We start from the raw sequence: 18,995 nt of genomic DNA, 5'->3' as shown, positions 1-18,995 counted from the left end.
GCTTGTAGATGTTTCAGTTTTATTCGCTGGGAAAATGAATAATCAGCTTGAGGTGACTCTGCTGCACTCTAGTGGCGAGAAGCCGTAATGTTGGCTGGTAACAATCGGAAGGCATTATGGGAGATGTAGTTTGTAGTCAATTCGTGCTCAAAACCTATTTTAAGTCAATCAATGGGGCTTTAAAACGGTGGGAGAGGGCCACATGAAATGACATAGCGGGCCACATGTGGCCCGCGGGCCTTGAGTTTGACACATGTGGTCTATACAGTATATGCCAACTAAGTCTGAAATATTCCTGCATCATAAAAAATAAATGAGTTTGTTTTAAGAAGAATGAACTTTGGTAATGGCCTGTCTATTTTCCTTTCCTTGAAGGAAACAGACCATGAATCTGACCAGTAGCGTCAAAACATTTTTGGACCAGGATGCATAAACATTTTGCTTCTTTTTTTAATGACTCTACTCAGTTGCACATTTTTTCTGTTTTATATAACATAAGTTTGAAAGTGGATGCCTCCATTTACCTTTAATTTGTTGGTACTCCTTAATTTTCTCACTGTGGAACAATAGAATAGATATTTCTACATACAATATGTCTATTTTATTCACCAAGGAACTGTGATGAGAGAGTATTGAATTGCTCAAACAGAGAAACCAAATATTGTACTAAATCTGTTACATTTGCTGCTAGTCAAATTTGGATTTCTTTTTGAAATTGTTTTAACCATCAGAGGTTACCTTCTCTAATTTCCTTATCAGTTTCCTGATAACTACTTCTCTGGACCCTTATGTCTTTTCCCTGTATCCCAATAAAGACACAAGGAGACCAATCTTTACAACTTCTGCTAACTTAATTAACTATGAACATAGTGATTCTTGGATACATTCCTCCACCTCCACTGATGTCTAGAAAACATCATAACTTCAAATGCAGTAATGCTCTTCAGCAAAAAGACTAATTGTTTAATTGTAAATGGTCCAAGTACATGTTTTAAGTTGATGAAAGGTCTGATTAAACCAAGAGCGCTTATATTTACTTCCCTTAGTCTCTAGAAAACATATGATGTCAAGAAAAGTTGAAAGTTGTGGATTTAATTCTAGCCATAGCACCCAACAATCTACAACCATCATATTTTCTAAATAAAAATGTTCTGTGTTCATATCTCTGTGTGGTTTGGCTCACTCACAAAACAGGACAGGTCCAAACAGCAATGAACAATCAGGTCTACAGACAGGATTATCAGAACTGACCTTTCCTCTACTCATGACCTGTACAGTTCCAGCAAAAGGGCAACTTTCTGTTGACCCAACACATCTTGGTCACTGGTTATTTAGACTTTTACCCTCAAGGCTGTATTACAGAGCACTAGTAACAAAAATTAGCCGACACAGAAACAGTTTCTAATCCCTGGCCGTTACCCTGTTAACCACATATTGTAAGAAAAAACACAGATATCCTGTGACTCCCATGGGAGTTGTATAGAAAATAAATATCGCACTGCCTCCAATGTCTTGCCAATTACTTCTAGAAAGTTGTACATCAGCACAACTGGCCAATAGGCAACAATGCAAAAATGTTCTCTGTTTTATGAATGAGTACAGACTGTGTGATTTTGCTGTTTCACTTGATTTATTTGAAATTATGTTCAAGTGGTAAATAAGTTAAAAATCGTATGCAAATTGTTTATAGACCTGGAGAGTTTGGAAATTTATCAGAATCAATGTTATTTTAAGATTTTTCTTTTTGCAAACACCCTCCATTCTTCTGAAGTCTTCTGATGTCTTTTTGCTTGTAAATGTGATATTGTAAATGCAGAGCTTCAGAGCTTGTTAAATAGTTTTTTTATTCACACTTTGAGAAACTGAAAGGATGGACAACGTGGATAACACATCATATGTCTTACAGCTTAAAGGCTATGATCTCCCTCAGGAAGGCGTCTTCCCTGCATTCCTTTTTGCAACCCTGAACTACATGATCATCCTCTTCTGTAACCTTACTATTATCTTCACCATTGTGATGAACAAATCTTTGCACCAGCCAATGCATCTGTTCTTGGTGAATCTTCCCATCAATGACCTGATAGGTTCTTCAGCTCTCTTTCCACACCTCATTAAGGAGATACTGACAAACAGCAGAAGGATTCAGTTCTCAGCTTGCATTATCCAAGCCTTTTTTATCCATATCTATGCAGCCGGTTCAGTGTTCATCCTGACTGCAATGGCCTATGACAGATACATCGCCATTTGTTACCCTTTGCGTTACAACACTGTAATGACTAATGCTCACATTATGAAAATAATCATATTAGTTTGGTCTTCTTGTGTGGTTTTAATAGCTGTGCTCTTTATTCTTCTTTTGCGTTTGTACCGCTGTAGATCTGAAATAACTCACTCCTACTGTGACAATCCAAGTTTGTTAACTTTGGTATGTGAAGATACAACCATTAATAACATTTATGGTCTTTTTATAAGCGCTTTTACACAAGTGATAGCTAATGGCCTGGTTTTTTATACATATCTTCGCATCCTTATTGCGTGCTTTAGATCCAGACAGTCAGACACCAAAGCGAAAGCTCTGCAGACATGTGCCACACATCTTTTTGTTTTCCTGCTGTTTGAATGCTTGGGCCTCTTTACAATCATATCTTACAGACTGCAGAATATTTCACCACATTTAAGAAGATTTATGGGAGTGTCGACATTAATCTTCCCCCCAACATTAAATCCAATAATTTATGGACTGAAAACAAAAGAAATTCATGAAAAAGTGCTTAACTTTTTCAAGAATAAACTGATTCTTTCTGAATAGCTTACTTAAACTGTGGCTAATGCAAACTGCTTTATTTGTTGTGTGGACTTGCATTTAATCAGTTTTTGTAATGTTTAAAACCCTGCAGGGAATGTTTTCTTCTTTATGTGATCATTGTAAAATAGAGCCACAAGATATATAGAGCATTTTAGAAACATTTCAGTTTGTATGTGATTTTTTAAAAATTTATTGTGAGTAATTCAGTTCATAAATTTACTTTAAGTTGAATCCATCTAGGCTTGTATCCTAGTGAAGTTTGTTGTAACAATGTTAGTCCATTAATTTACTTTTTTTGTTATAGTGTGCAGCTTTCCAAAATCTCTGTATGAGGTAATGTCATTATTGCGTGATACTTTGCTTTTCCCAGAACAATATAATTGGGATTGCAATTAAAATGTTTTCATCATCCTACTATGTTGAACATTTTATTAATATTTTAAATAAACCTGGTCTCTTGCACTTACAGCTCTTTTATATTGCATTTTCATGTCATGTTGTTTGCTTGCAAATTTAAATGATGCATACATATTTGATCTTATAAATCAGTTTTTTGTTTAAATATCTAACTTTAATAAAAATAAAAGGAATGGTATATTTAAGTTTTTACTACTCTTTAATGTTTTGCACATAAGGACAAATGTTACACTTTTTACGGTCATTAAGACTACAAAATACAAGGAAGGCTTTTGCAAAGTAAATTATGCACAAGAAGTGTTGGATTCACTCCTCCCATTCCGCTAGGGGGCTCTGTAGTTGTTTTGCATTGGTAGTGGAGGGGAGGTGAAACAAGAGAAAAAAACTTACGGCAGGCCAGTAATACACCGAGACTGCCGTTAGCTGAAGCTAACAAGCTGAAGCTACAATAAAATCATATTCTACTGGCGTTCATGAATGTTGCCCAACGTGGTGAGTTATTAATGCTGTAAGCTGTGGGGAGATTAGTTTTTTGTTATCTGTTCTAAGCGTGAGCTTGCTGAATTTGCTAGTGCTAATTAGCCCAATGCTAGCTGTGTTTGCTGCGCTGTGATAGTTGAATGCCGATGTTTATTATATGACGAAGTGTTCTAAGAATAAACTGCCTTATAACTGGTTAGTCAAGCCTAGCTAATAAATCTATGTTTAAGTTTGTGTTGATTGAATTCTGCAATACTAAGTATTGATGTTTTGTTCTTTCTTACTTTACTTACAGTTTAACCGGACGGCACGTCCGTGTAAAAGCACTCGGCAATAAAATTAACAACAGCAATCAATCAATCAATCAATCAATCAAATTTTATTTGTATAGCACATTTCAGCAGCAAGGCATTTCAAAGTGCTTTACATCATTACAAACACAGAAACACAAAGCAACATAGAATCAATAATCAAAACAAAGCATTAAGTCAAGTTCCATCAATAAATTTGTAATTGATTACATTTCAAATACAATCCTAAACAGGTGGGTTTTTAGTTGAGATTTAAAAGAAGTCAGTGTTTCAGCTGTTTTACAGTTTTCTGGAAGTTTGTTCCAAATTTGTGGTGCATAGATGCTGAAAGCTGCTTCTCCTCGTTTGGTTCTGGTTCTGGGGATGCAGAGCAGACCAGAACCGGAAGACCTGAGAGGTCTGGAAGGTTGATACAACAACAGCAGATCTTTAATGTATTGTGGTGCTAAGCCGTTCAGGGATTTATAAACTAACAACAGTATTTTAAAGTCTATTCTTTGAGCTACAGGGAGCCAGTGGAGGGACTTTAAAACTGGTGTTATGTGCTCTATCTTCCTGGTTTTAGTGAGAACGCGAGCAGCAGCATTCTGGATCAGCTGCAGCTGTTTGACTTGTTGTTGCGCAACACCCCCCCTCCCCCTTCTTTCTCTACTCTCTCACTCTCTGCTTCCTCTTCTGAGAGGGGAGATGTGCTACCAGCTCTCCTTCTAACGGGTTAATTGAGTTTCCTAAATCTGCTGGGATTTACCCTGTCCAGAACTGAAGTAAACTCTGTTTAAGCTGGTTTCGAGAAACGATTCACCTGATTTTTGACGGCCTACATCCAGGTGTCCCACCCTTCTTCCCCCTGTGAATTAGCCAGACTGAGCAGCCTGCAGCCAACTAGTTTCACAGAGCACACCTGTTAACGGTCGCTCGTTCTCTATTTTACAACTTGCATTTGTTATTGAACCAGGTAGGTTTTAGTGACTCGGGCGAGTCCCAAGGATGATGTTTTAAATTTGGGCTACCAGCAACCTAAAAACATTTTCCACTTTTTCCTCTCCAGAATCAAACATCACAGCTATTTTATAACCATCAAAGAACTTTAAGGTGACTCATTAACTGAATGTCCACAACATCTTTTAGATTTTCTTTATGCTAAATATTTTATTAGTAAGGCATTTTTGCAAGGGTCAGTACAGCTTAATTCAGTAGCAGAAATAATCAAATAAGTAAAATCAATCATCTAGTCTATCTTTCCCTACTGCTGACACTGAGAACTAAAAAAGGGAACCTTTGAGAGAGACGGACGGAGTTTGACGTTTCGAACCCCAGACCTGGCCTGATGATGAAGAAGGTGTTGCAGCAGGAGGAAGAAGTTGATCGGCGAAGGCAGGGATCTCTGTAGGTCTGATGAGCTTCTTCTCCGCATGGATGCTGAGGTCACACAGGACTTGGTGCTGGCAGGAAAAAAGGCACCAGTTCTTCTTCTTTGTCTTTGGGGTCTGAACCCAGCCGATGAGAGAAGTGCGATGTGAAGCCACAGGTTGTGGGCCTGACCGGTTGGTCTCCATGAGCAGGACAGTCTTCGGCTCTGTGGCCCCGGCTCTTCTTCAGCTGCAGAGTTCTTTGTCCATCTCGATCTTGGCTCGAAGCTGCCCGGAGGATCCAACCAAAGGTTCCTCTTTTGCACCCACCTTTTATAGGGTTTATCCACCCCCCTGGTGCGTTTGCTGTCTGCTTAGACAGATGATCTCATATCCATCACTGTCTTACAGACATTTCCTGATGTCTGTGCTAATGTCTCAGGGTTGCTCAACCTCATATGTCCCGACATTATGTCCTGATGTCTGTGCTAATGTCTCAGGGTTGCTCAACCTCCTGTGTCCATTGCCTGCACGACATTTTCTCTGAAACGTTTCACCTTTCACCTACCATCTACCTCCAACATATCAGTGATGTTTAATTGCAGTTACACCTTTTACACCATTTCAAGTTCAATGTCAAAATCACATTTATTTTCTTTAGCTTCTCTGATTTATCATTCATTTATAATTTTATAACTTATTAATTACTCTTATTATAATCCTAATGTGAGTTATTACAGATGTTTTCTAAAATGAAACCAAGAATAATACATGATTCTAATTATTTAATACTAAAGTTACAGTTACTTGTTTTTCTTGTAAGTGTTCCCACAAATGTAAGTGTAAGTATTATTACAAGTAAACCAATATTAATATAAGTATTTTACTTTGAATCTTATCCAATTACTCAAAATGTTTAGATTTCATTCTTTAAAACTTTAACCTATGAGATAAGGAATAGTCTCAGCTATTTTTATAAATCTGCAGGCTGGAAACTTCCTCTTTTTCCAGGAAACCTGCTTTTCCTGTTTAATGACTCTCTCTGACTGACTATGATTTCTTATGATTAGATAGAGAAAAGTAGAATTAAAGCAAAGTTTGCTGGACACAAAAACAACACACACAACCAGATTTATTTTATTGACACCTAAGTCTACTGTTGGGCCTTGATGTCACTTGAGTGATTCATTTTAAAGATAACTTTATTTATTATTACTGTTAAACTTAAATCTCCAGCATGGGGAAGTGGGATGAGCTCGGATTTTCTTGACAGATTGATTTGTTGGACAGACCTGTGAAAACGCTGTTGCAATAATCAATACGACTGAAGATGAACGCATGGATGAGTTCTCTACAACAACTACGACGACTATCTTATGTTCTTTGTAACAAGAAGTAAGCTGAAAAATTCATTTGTATAAAGAATAACAATAGTAATACTGCTGCTACTGTTACTAAAAATAATAATTATGATTGATCCAGGGTAATTAAAAAGAAAATGTTTTTGTTTCCTGTATGCTCAATGAATGTTTGAATACTGAATTGATGTCACCTCATTGTAAAGGTTTTATGCGTTGTATAACGGAATACTGGAAATCCCACAGTACATCAAATCATAAAAATAATGAAACTGAAATCAGATGATGTGTTCTTTGCCTATATCTTCTGAACTGATGAAGACAAGCAGCCAGCACTATGTTCTTTTTAATATTTGTCATCTGATTGGTTGGCTCTGAGAATGTCATCACCCAGTATGGGAATTAACTCACTGAACTTTGGTACTTTGAAAAGAAAACTGTTGTGTTATGGTTACCAATGCTTGGTGACTGTTTCCATATAAACTTTGCTCATTAGGTTAATGATCTAACTGTTTACAAAGAAGTAACACTAGAAGTGCCACAGTGAGCCCTCCAGAGTGACATCTCCTCTGTACTTTTCCCTGGTAATGAACCTCAGAGGGTGTTGTGATGCAATGCTGTAAACAAGCTCTATTTGGTTTCACAACTTTGGTTAAAGTTGTCTGAAAAAGTCATTTGAAAATAACATTGTCTTGTTGGTTTTATTTATTTATTGTAGATGAAGGTACAAATTCAACGTAACAGAGTAAAACTAAAATTTATTCTTACCACTAACAAATTTAGATTTTTAATTTGATTCATTCAACCAATAAATTTTTCTGAAAGTAAAGGAGACAGGCATCCCTCAAAAGACTAAAACATTGTGCTGATTTAAAAAATATATATGCATTTTATTGAAACAATGTCGCTTCTTCTCTGCTCAAAAACTACCCTTCTCAACAATCAATGGAAAAAATGTTTTGAGACTACAGCAATAAAGCTCTTCAATGCTGACCTGCTTTTTACATTTTTACATGAGCACTTTGGTGATGATGCATGATATAATTCATCCTAATTTTTTGTACACCTTCCAGAGACAAACCCTTCATTAAGCATTGTACAGAAAACCAATGAAGCAACTATCAAATGCCATAAAAAAGATAAAACAACATATAGTACACTATGAAAATTAATGGCAAATGGACTGAACTTATGTAGGCCTTTTCCAGTTATTTTGACCACTCAAAGTGTTTTACACTACAGTCACATTCATCCATTTGCACATTTATCCACCGATACGCAGATCGGTAGGCAACTTGGGATTAAGTGCCTTGCCCAGGGGCACATCAACTTGTGGCAAGAGGAAGCTGAGATCGAACCTATACCACAGAGTCAAACATTCATTCAAACGGTCAGGATTTACCCACAGAGTCGCCCTAAACATTTAAAATAAAGTCTGTTCAGACAAGAACGTTTTAAACTGCTTTTTAAAAGTATCCACATAACCAACTAAGCACAGCTGTAGTGGTACACCGTTCAAAATTCTTGAATGGCTGAATGGTTCCTTGGTATTCAGTCTGGTATGTGGAAGAACTAGCAGATTCTGAGCATCTGGAATGTATGTATGATTGAACTGAAACGAGTTTTTGTAAAGTCCCTAAAGATTACATTTGTTGTGAATTATATCTATATAAATTTAGTGAATATAGTTGAACTCTTCAAATGAAATTTAATAAAAGGAAGTTGTTAGAACTGGACAGGGAAGGAAAAGTGGCCTGTTAGTTATTGACAGACAAGCCCCCTTTTAACTGCTTTTGTTGAAATTTTTATGGGAAATTTGACATTTTTACACATAATTACAGTGCTAATGTGACAATTCATATATAATTTGTAATACAATTATCAGCAACTATATGAAAACATACATAACCTTACAGGTTATGTATGTTTGACATAAAATCTAACATTGATAAAGTGTTGATAAAGTGTAGATCACTAACAACACCAAAGTGATCTAAACGAACAAATTTTATGCTGTATCAAAAAGGAACAAAGAGTGTTTCCTTTTTCTCCCAGCAGGTGGCAGCACTGGCATTTGTTATTTGTGCTGAAAGGGAGGCTGGCCTAAATTTTAGACCTCTTTCCAGTAAAAAGTATTTTTATAGGCATTTCACATCAGGCTGCTAACTTTGCTAACCTAAGAAACTACATTTCTAAGTTGGAGAAAAAGTCCAACTCAACACAAAATGGTTAATTATCGTTAGGCATTACCTAAATGTCTAACGACATTTCATCTATGTGAAAGATGAAGCAAGTTTGCACCAATTGTGAGTGGTTAAAATGCAAAGATAAAACATTCCTTCCATGAAATCCTTTCTTTTTCTTACTCTTCCAACAGATTCATAGTATAAGTGGGAAAAATATGCTGGTCATTTCACGGACAGTGTCCTCCATTGTTTTAAAAGAACAGCATTACAGGAATGTAATGATGGTCACATTTTGTTACTTTTTTAATTTCCAATATTTTTCAGAATGTGCAATAAGTGAAAAACAGCACTGACTAAAGCAGTTTTGGAGAGTCTATGTGACATAATCATTTCTTTTCAGTTGAGTTAATTTCAAGTCAATTCGTTTTCAGTTTATTCCATTCAGAGCCAATTCAGATCAAATATTGCTTCAGTGCACTTTACAGATTCAAAGCCTATTATATACATTCCAAATTCATTATTATTATAAAACATTAAGGCCAAGTTCAGTTTATTATTCCAACTGCTTAAAAGTTTTCTATCTGAGGAAACACAGCCAATTACATCACTAACTTTGCAGAAATAACTTCTCCTGAACAAGCATATAGCTACAATCCTTAAATAAAAAACAGTCAGTCAATCAAAACAGAATTGCCAGTTCAAGAGTTTTTATGTTAAAGGGGCAATATTATGCATTTTATAGCAAGTAACCATATATACTGGATATATATAGCATAAAAAATGCTATATATATCCAGTATGACTTAATATAAATTTGATTTGGTAATTTAACACCTAGAAATTGGACCCATGTCTCTTTAAAAACTCTTGCTTTTTCTGAAATTTCATCTTCAGGAAGTCATCATAACATCTATTTTCTATTATCTTTTACTAGCGTTTCACTAAGTAGGTTGTTTAATGATCTCAGTAGATGTGCAGTTCCACCAAATGTTTGCTAATTGCTGCTGGCTAGTTCAAAGGAGCTGGCTAGTCTGAAGGAGCTGAGCCTGGGGAAAGGAGTGCAATTCATGTCAAGTCAATTCAATTATCACAGTCTTTCACTGTAAAATTTCCGCCCCAGGTAAATGGTGGCATAGCAAGGCAACCATTCAAACACTCAGGATTTATCTTCACAAATAAATATATAATGTATAGAAATTTTCTTTTCACTCTTCACCAATCAAGCAATCAATCAAATTTTATTTGTATAGCACATTTCAGCAGCAAGGCATTTCAAAGTGCTTTACATCATATCAAACACAGAAACACAAAGTCATCAAGTTGGGGGTTCTTGCTTTTGCATCCATAAAAGGTTTACCGGTTACACTCCTACTGTGTTATATGGAACGAAATACCTATTGGTATTTTTATTCCTACTCACGCTCACAATCACGCAGTTTAAAACAATGTAAACAGCCTTTCAACGAGCTTCCGGCACGAGGCTTCGTACACCTCTTTCATGGAATTTCGAGCAGGGACTCCGTCGTCCCTCACGGATTTTTGTGCAATTCTGTGGTACCTGTTAGTGTCTAGAATTTACAGGGTTTCCGTTACGCGCAATGACCCAATGAATTCCATATAAAACATTTTTTTCATTCCTTCTTCCTCTTGTTTAGCGGTCTTATTCAAGTGACTGGATATATGAATTCAATTTGTGATAAATGAGTTTACAGTAGTTCAAAGTTTTCATGGTTTGTTTTCAAACCTTAAACAATAAAAAAAACAAACAGCACACATGAATGTTATGAGGAAGCTAAATGAGGTCTCATGCCAGTCGTCATCTCAAGGGTGTAATTAGTGCGCTAGTTTTCCCACAATGCACCTTAGAACGTTCTCACCTGAAAACAATCTTATGCAACATTGTTCCTTGTTAAACTTTTGTACAAACATAGTTTTTCCGATGTTACATACTTGCTCATTAAAGAAATTATTTTCTTTAAAGATTTTAAATGTTTAACATTTAAAATCTTTAAATGTAGAATGTCAGTGAATATACATTCACTGACATTCTAGTCACGAACACAGAGGAATGTTTTTCTCAAAAAATGTTGTCAGTTTCAAAAAAACACCCACATTTATATAGTATTGATTCCATAAAAGTTTCATCCACACAGAAACATCAAGAATGGCTCAAAACACAATTCTTACTCCTGTTAAGTGATGCTAAAAATAGAGTATGGGACATGTGCATAAAGCCTGCACAAGAGTTTAATAGTCAACACATTGTTTGTGTTACATGTATGATGTGTTTTGGTTACAGGTGGGCTAAAAGATTAGCAATTTCACATTTGCTATCCACGGGTTTATGCAAAGGTGAAATTTTCACTCTGGGACCTGTTTTACTCTTTTAGTTCCCTTAAATATCCTATTTCCATGTGTTCGCGTGGCACAAACAATTAACAACTTGTAGAGAGTGACAAATGTTTCAACCTCAATTTCCTTAATAAGAATCTCTTAAAAATGTTTAAAAAATGAAAACATTTTGAATCAATTATTTGAGGAGAAAAATAATTGATTCATAATTGACCAATGCAAAAGAGTCTATTTTTCTCTTTCTAATTTTACACCTCTAACTAAGAGAAGTCAAATATTTCATCGAAGTGAAATAGAAATATTTTTTTCCCATTTAAAATGTATTTTATTTAAAAATACACTCTTGCTGCAGATCACTGTTTGTTTACTGGAAAGTTTTTGTCACTTCATAAAGGCTTTTCAGGTTAAAAAGTACCAAGACAATGTAAAACTTTTAAATGTGGTTAAATATTTCAATCTGTCCTACAAATACGCTTACACTATTGGTAGGCTAAAACTATTGCTCTCATAAATAATGATAATCACGATGTGTAAAAGCTATGACAGTTTAAAATTCTCACATTGTTCACATCCTGTACTTATTACTCACGTAGACTTTGGGTGATGTGTGGTTCACAAAATCCACTCAGGTAAGACGAAACATATGCTCTGAGACCTCCATTGAACACTGGGGATATTAGCAGTCCTCTATTACCATCACTTTAAATACTCACTGGGCTTCTCATAAAATGCAGCTGTTTACTCTACTGGGATTCCTAAACCATTAGCATTATTAAAGCTGTGTTTTACCTCCATTGAGCTCTCTGGGAATTTGTTTTCAAATTCATGTCATTCTCTACAAGCTATTTTAATGTTCATTTCAAGGAAAAGTCCAAAAAACTGGATTACATCAATTAGAAAATTCTGCAGATTTTTTTCTACTTTACCCTTTGTGTTTGTTTACCTTCATAAAAAGTCATTATTCAGTTTACAAATCTACTTTTTTTTATTCACAGATTAACTTAAAGCTAAGCACCTACTGAATATTTATTCATCCTCTATAAGTGATAAGGCTAGCATACTAAATGACTGTGCAGGCAAAAGCTATAAAAAAGAGATTCATTTTCTTCACGTACCCTTTGGATCTTTGCTAGAACATATTAGATACTTTCTCCAAATCTGTAAAAGCACTTGCAAGGTGTCTTCTAGAATTTAATGAAGACGTTCTTTCCTGACTCTTTAGAAAGTATCAGAGAAGTTAGAGGAATGTAAGACAAGTTGTGAAAACTATCCGGTGTATTTGAAAGAGTTCAGTAAAATACCAGACACCATATGTACATTCCATGAATGATTAGGAAGAAAAAGGTTTTAATTCCAAGCAAATTTTTCAAAGATACCTGACAAGTTTATAAAAAATACTCTGTAAAGCTCCTTGTAAGAATTTAAAAATAAAGAATAGCAGCCATCCATATTTTTGTTGTGAGAGAGCAGTTAACAAATATGCAGCGGAAATATCTCAAAAGTGCTGTTTGTCTGTCAGTTACTTTGTCCACCGTTCTCATGTTGTCTATAAGCAAAAAAAAAAAAAAAATCTATTCTTTGTACTGTCTTATGTTTTGGTTATATTTCAAGGATCCAAGAATGCAACCTTTCATTCAAATGAAATATGCTTACCAGTAGAATGAATGGCTGTTTTATGGAGCAATAAAACTTTTCAAATTTTTTATATTCCAAATCTTCAAACTGCCCACCTGTGTACCAGGATAGCATTTTAAATAGCAAATCATTGAATTCTTATGGAATTCATCTGTCAGTTTTTATCATTTTTAACAAGGACAGTAATTTGCACTTGCCTTTTGTATGGAAGAGGATTAAAGAAGAGGAAAACAATGAATTCTGACTTTAAAGTCAGAAAAAAAAGAATTCTGAGTTTAATCTCTAAATCCGAATTCTGAGATCAAATTCTGAGTTTAAAGTCAGAATTCATTTTTTTTTCTGACAGATTAAAGCCAGAATTCTGACTTTAAACTCAGAATTCTGAGATTCTGAGGCTTTAAAGTCAGAAAAGAATTTTGACTTTAAACTCAGAATTCTGAGATTAAAGTCAGAATTCTGACTTTAAACTCAGAATTCTGAGATTCTGAAACTTTAAAGTCAGAAAAGAATTTTGACTTTAAACTCAGAATTCTGAGATTAAAGTCAGAATTCTGAGATTTTGAGACTTTAAAGTCAGAAAAGAATTTTGACTTTAAACTCAGAATTCTGAGATTAAAGTCAGAATTCTGACTTTAAACTCAGAATTCTGAGATTCTGAGACTTTAAAGTCAGAAAAAAATGTTGACTTAAAGTCAGAATTCTGAGAATAAAGTCAGAATTCTGAGATTCTGAGACTTTAGTCAGAAAAGAATTCTGACTTTAAACTCAGAATTCTGAGATTTTGAGACTTTAAAGTCAGAATTCTGAGATTAAAGTCAGAATTCTGAGATTTTGAGACTTTAAAGTCAGAAAAAATTTTTGACTTTAAACTCAGAATTCTGAGATTCTGAGACTTTAAAGTCAGAAAAGAATTTTGACTTTAAACTCAGAATTCTGAGATTAAATTCTGACTTTAAAGTCAGAATTCTTTTTTTTCTGACTTTTTTCTGACAGATTAAAGTTTTGTTGTTTTTTTTTTTTTTTCGGTGGCCCTAATCCTCTTCCATACTTTTGAGACCAATGTTTAGAAATAAAAAAAAAACTGTGTAGAAATATTAACCTAGCAGACAAATGGCAACAATGTAGGAAACTGACTGCCTGCTAAGGTAGGAAAGGTATTACCGAATGTCTTAAGAAAGCGTCACAACTAATATAATGACAACCAATAAAATTTGAACCTTTGTTCATGTTAGGGATGAAAACTATCACCCAATTGAGAACTAAAATGAAGACATCAGGAATCCCTAGAGAAAGCAAAGAGGACGAACAATAACTCTGCCTGCATCAAAAGGTGTATTAAAGGAGGGGTATTAAGCAGACAGACACCTGGTGAGAAATCAGAGAACGTTGGTGCACCTTTTGTGAAAGGTATGTGTGAAATGAAACAACTAATTACAAATTTAGTCATCTAAGCTACATCTACATTTCTTTATTAGAATGACAACCATAACTTAGCAGAATAAATGTAATTAAACAAAAGTGACATCAATAATTATACTATGAATAGTTTACAACAGAACAGTAATTTGTGATCAGTTATATCTGAACTAATTACTACAAAGCATATTTTTTGTCATAATAAGGATTCAGTTTGATCTATTGTGTGCTTTTCAGTTTTTAAAGGTATTTTCTTCGAGATCATGCCAGAGGGGAATCAAAGCAGAGTAACTGAATTCATATTAACTGGATTTCCTGGACTCCATCCACAATATTACGGTCTCACTTCTGCTGTATTATTTTTAGTCTATGTGGTAACTGTGAAAGCAAATGCTGCAGTTTTTTTCTTATTTGCATCCAACAAGAGTCTTCACAAACCGGTGTACTACATCATTTTAAATGTGTCTGCCTGCGACCTTCTCTTTAGCACAACAACTTTACCTAAAATCATCAGCAGATACTGGTTTCAATCAGGGAGCATTTCTTTTACTGCTTGTTTTGTCCAGATGTACCTTGTTCACTATTTGGGTTCAGTAAACTCTTTTATATTTTCACTGATGGCTTTTGATAGGTACTGTGCCGTCTGTCATCCACTCCGATATACAGCTATTGTTACAAAATTCACAATCCATATCCTCAGTGTGACTTCATGGATTATTACTATTCCAATCCCTTTAATGATGGTGATTAGAGCATACCCTCTTCCTTACTGTGCATCAAACATAATCAATCACTGTTACTGTGATCATATTGGAATAACAGTTCTGGCCTGCACAGACAGAAACCTTTATTCTTTTCCAGCTTTTGTGGGTGCAATGATTACACTGTTAGGACCTCTGACCTTTATACTTTTCTCATACTGCTCAATATTTATAGAAATAAGTAAGGTAACAAATTTGGGAAACTTTGGAAAGTCTCTGTCAACATGTAGTACCCAGCTGATAATAATCTCACTTTACTATGTACCTCGATGTTTTGTGTATTTTGCTAGTCAAGTGGGGATTAATTTTAGTGCTGGTCTACGAATAGTAATCATAATGCTTTATAGCCTTGTCCCTCCAATGATAAACCCACTCATATATTGCCTAAGAGCTAAAGACATCAGAGAGTGTTTGATGAAACAGTTCTACTTAGAAAAGTCCAGGTTTCAGCAATTCACATTGAACAGACCAGTGCATTAATTATAAGTGGTATCCTTATCTTCGTTTATTACAATATCATGTTAAAAGCACCATCTCAATTATCCATGGATTTAAAAAAAATAAATAAAATGAGAACAATATCAGCAAACAGTGGCTTGTTTCGTAGTTTCTTTCCAGCATGCTGATTTGATAGATCGCATTACTCACATACTTGTTGGCTGTAAGAAAAATAAAATATTTTCATAATTTTTGTTTTATTCATGTGTCCAAGTTACTCAGAAATACTGCAGTGCCGGTAAAAATTAAGAGATCTGACAGAGTGTCATGTTCGGATTCACCCTTCGGACCCACATGCAGAACCAACAAGTCCAAGTAAGGAAATAAGGTTTATTTTCAAAAGGTACAAACAATTGACAGGTCTTCAGACCCTTTCTGGGGAGCGGCTAGCGTCACACAATCGGAGGCGCCTGGAATCAGAAGTAGGTTACTGAAGGTCAGGCCTGAGGGGATCAGAAATGTAATAGGAACAGCTTACTTCAGAGTGGTTCTAGGAACCTCTGGGGAAGAGGTGTACAGGGTCCTGTGTGGAGGGTGGTGACCCAGAGGTGAGTGCAAGGTAGGCCGTGACAGAGAGCCAGAGGTCTGATGGGGCAGAGCGAGCTGGGGAAACACGGCAGAGCGGGCAGGCAGGAGACTTGCAGTGAACGGATCCTTCTAGAGAAACCCAGTGACGAGCCAAGAACCGGTAACGTCAACCATCCAGCGCTGAGTGAGGGCTCTGCTGCTCCTTCATTCTCAGCACTCAGATGAGGCTGATGAGCTCCACCTGTGAAGGCTGCCCCGGCTCTCACCCAAGATCCTCACTGGAACAGATGCATTACTCGCACTCACACACACAGGAACCCTGACACAGAGAACATTACTGAACAAACAGCATTGTGAAGAGAAAGGAAAACACCAGATAAATAAAGTATACAGTTGTTGGAATATTTAAACCAAAGTTAAATATTGTGGCTGTAGTCTGCAGAACAGCTGTCTAAGGTTTGTTTCCCTTGACATTTTTGCTGTGTATCTTCCTCCCCTTCTCTCTCTGTCTGATTACTGGAAAAAATGCCAGTTGTATCAAAGCAAATCTTTGGGAAAAAAAAACAACTAAATCTCACATTAATAAACATTCTTATAAATATGCCAGCTCAGACAAATAGGATAATTTTCAGCCATGTTTTGATGGTTTCATGGGGCTTGGACAACAAGTTACATCAACTTGTCTTCTGTCAGTGGGCAAAGCTATATGGTGATTAGGTAAAGGGGACTAAATATGAACCTTTCAGAGTAAAACATTCTACATGAGCCTCGTAGACATGCTTTTCTAAGAGTTGTAACAGTTCTTTTTTTTTCTTTGGTGGGTAGTGTAGCCCAATTATACCGGTCTGAAGTAGGTAAGGGCCCCTGAGTTCATTAAACCCATTAAATTACAAATAATAACACTCTTGTGTTTAACCCTTTGTTAAGTTTCATTTTAGAGTAATAATACACCAGTACTTTTCTATTCTTTTCACCAAATAATATAGCTTTGAGCAAGAATAATATTCTCCAAATACTATTCTACAAGAAATCAAACACACACCTGTATGAGATTTTGAACATATATTGAACACAATAATAAATTCACAGAAATGGTAAATGTTTCAGTCTTTTGGTTTCACAAAACCTATGTTAATTAATGTGGGCCCACACTTCAATGTTCACCTAAGCCGGCAATAATTAACTGAAATATAATTCCCCCAAAAACTGCTTCTCCTCTTCTTCTGTAAGGTGTTATCAGCAGGTGCAGCTTCCAGGTGGTGTGAATTTCCCTCATCAAAAAGCAGGATTTAGTGGAGTGGATTCCCAGAGACAGACAACAGACTGTTTACTGCTACTCATGGTAACTACACCAGACTCTGTGCTCCATTATATAACAAACTATTTGTTATATAACTTACCTTCGATCTTCTCCTTCCGCGTAGATCCTCTGCGTTCCGCTTCCACGCTGATCCTTCGGCCCTGTGGATTTCCTCTCCTGGCGTCTCGCTCTTGTCCTCCTCGCTGATCCTGTTCAGATCACCCACCTGTGGCCCATCTCCAGTACTCGCCTGCCTGTCCACCCTCCATTCACCTCTTCCTGCTAAGGAGAGTAACACTACTGATCACGATTGACTCCAAGCAGTCAACCACCAGATCTGTGCTCGTACCTCTTCTCGATTGCTTTCTCCTTTCACAAAGCAAGAATCGGATTCCTTCCACTGGTGAACCAGTTCTCCAGTAAAAGACACCTGTTAACAGTCTCCCTGTCTTCCAGTGTGGATCCGGTCCTAGCTTGATGTTCTTCCTCCTGCAGACAAATCATTCAAACATTTTCCCTGTTCAATAAACATTTACCTTACAATCTCTGATGTCCATAATGGTTGCTCGTGCTACAGTCATCCAAATTGCATTCTTTCAGTCACACTTCCAAAAAATCTTGCAGGCTTTAGTTGTGTACCATTTGTCACTCTGAAAAGTAGCTTGCCCATTGCCTTCCTTTGCAATTCCACTTGAATAACATTTTACTTACTGCACAAACTGTGTTTTCTGCCCTTTGCATGGATTCCTTCTGGCAGATTTTCTACTGGGCCAATCATTGAACAGAAGAAGTTGTGAACGATGATGTCATTTTTCTGTGCGGTTTTAGAATTGTAGTCTGCTATACTTCAGACATACAGCTCATATTAAATCTCTTACTATTTATTTAACAGAATGGAGAGGCCTCTTGGATTTGCATGAACAGGGTGATACAAAGCTGAAGTTGGCTTCAGACTGAAGTTTCCGACTCAGAAAATAATTAAAGGAGTTAATTTTTCACTACACTTAACTTCTTTAGTCTGCTGTTGTTTAAGCATTTGAATAACGTACGCTCATCAAACCTGGACTAGATTGTTCTATGCTAATAGAATTATCAAAACCCAGTATTTCTCAAACCTTTAATTTGTGATAGTTCAATAAAGGTTATTTCCAGTGCTTCCCCCCCCCCATTTACTGTCTGTCTTCCCTTTTTCCCTTTTTCCTTTTTCCTGTTCAGCCATCAAGTCACAGCCAAGGTCTCTTGAGCCATAAAATCCTTATAAAAAACAATCATTGCTTTAAATCCAAAAATAAAACTCTTTTAGTCTAAATACAACCTTATACAAGGTGAATAATCTTGCACAGTGAAAGTCATTTTTAAGGGAACAGGAACAATAAGAATGATATGAAAAGATACATTCAAAACATCTGAGAACTTTTACTGTTCATGTGGGAATAAGACCTGAGGATGCACCTGGTTGGATAAAACCAGCAGATATTAGCTGTAAACCAGTCTTTACTCCAAGTCGTCACTTGTTGAGCTGCCTTATTGAGGTAAGATTATTTTATTATTGTATATAACATTCTCAGTTACATCACCATGTCTAATCATAAAAGCTT

At 36.0% G+C, this 18,995-nt stretch overlaps 2 protein-coding genes across 2 annotated transcripts; both read left to right on the top strand.

Moving 5' to 3' along the window:
• The first annotated feature begins 1,534 nt into the window (after positions 1–1,534).
• Positions 1,535–3,220, top strand: LOC116737322 (olfactory receptor 52K1-like). Its single transcript, XM_032590392.1, has one exon. The coding sequence runs from the start codon at positions 1,871–1,873 to the stop codon at positions 2,807–2,809; it is 939 nt and encodes a 312-aa protein (XP_032446283.1). The 5' UTR covers positions 1,535–1,870; the 3' UTR covers positions 2,810–3,220.
• An 11,246-nt stretch (positions 3,221–14,466) lies between these two features.
• Positions 14,467–15,725, top strand: LOC116707936 (olfactory receptor 6B1-like). Its single transcript, XM_032545643.1, has one exon. It carries the CDS (start codon positions 14,574–14,576, stop codon positions 15,549–15,551), a length of 978 nt encoding a protein of 325 aa, XP_032401534.1. The 5' UTR covers positions 14,467–14,573; the 3' UTR covers positions 15,552–15,725.
• Positions 15,726–18,995: the final 3,270 nt, after the last annotated feature.

This window comes from Xiphophorus hellerii, chromosome 18 (assembly GCF_003331165.1).
Source record: "Xiphophorus hellerii strain 12219 chromosome 18, Xiphophorus_hellerii-4.1, whole genome shotgun sequence".
NCBI lineage: Eukaryota > Metazoa > Chordata > Actinopteri > Cyprinodontiformes > Poeciliidae > Xiphophorus > Xiphophorus hellerii.
This window is presented reverse-complemented; position numbering and strand designations above follow the sequence as displayed.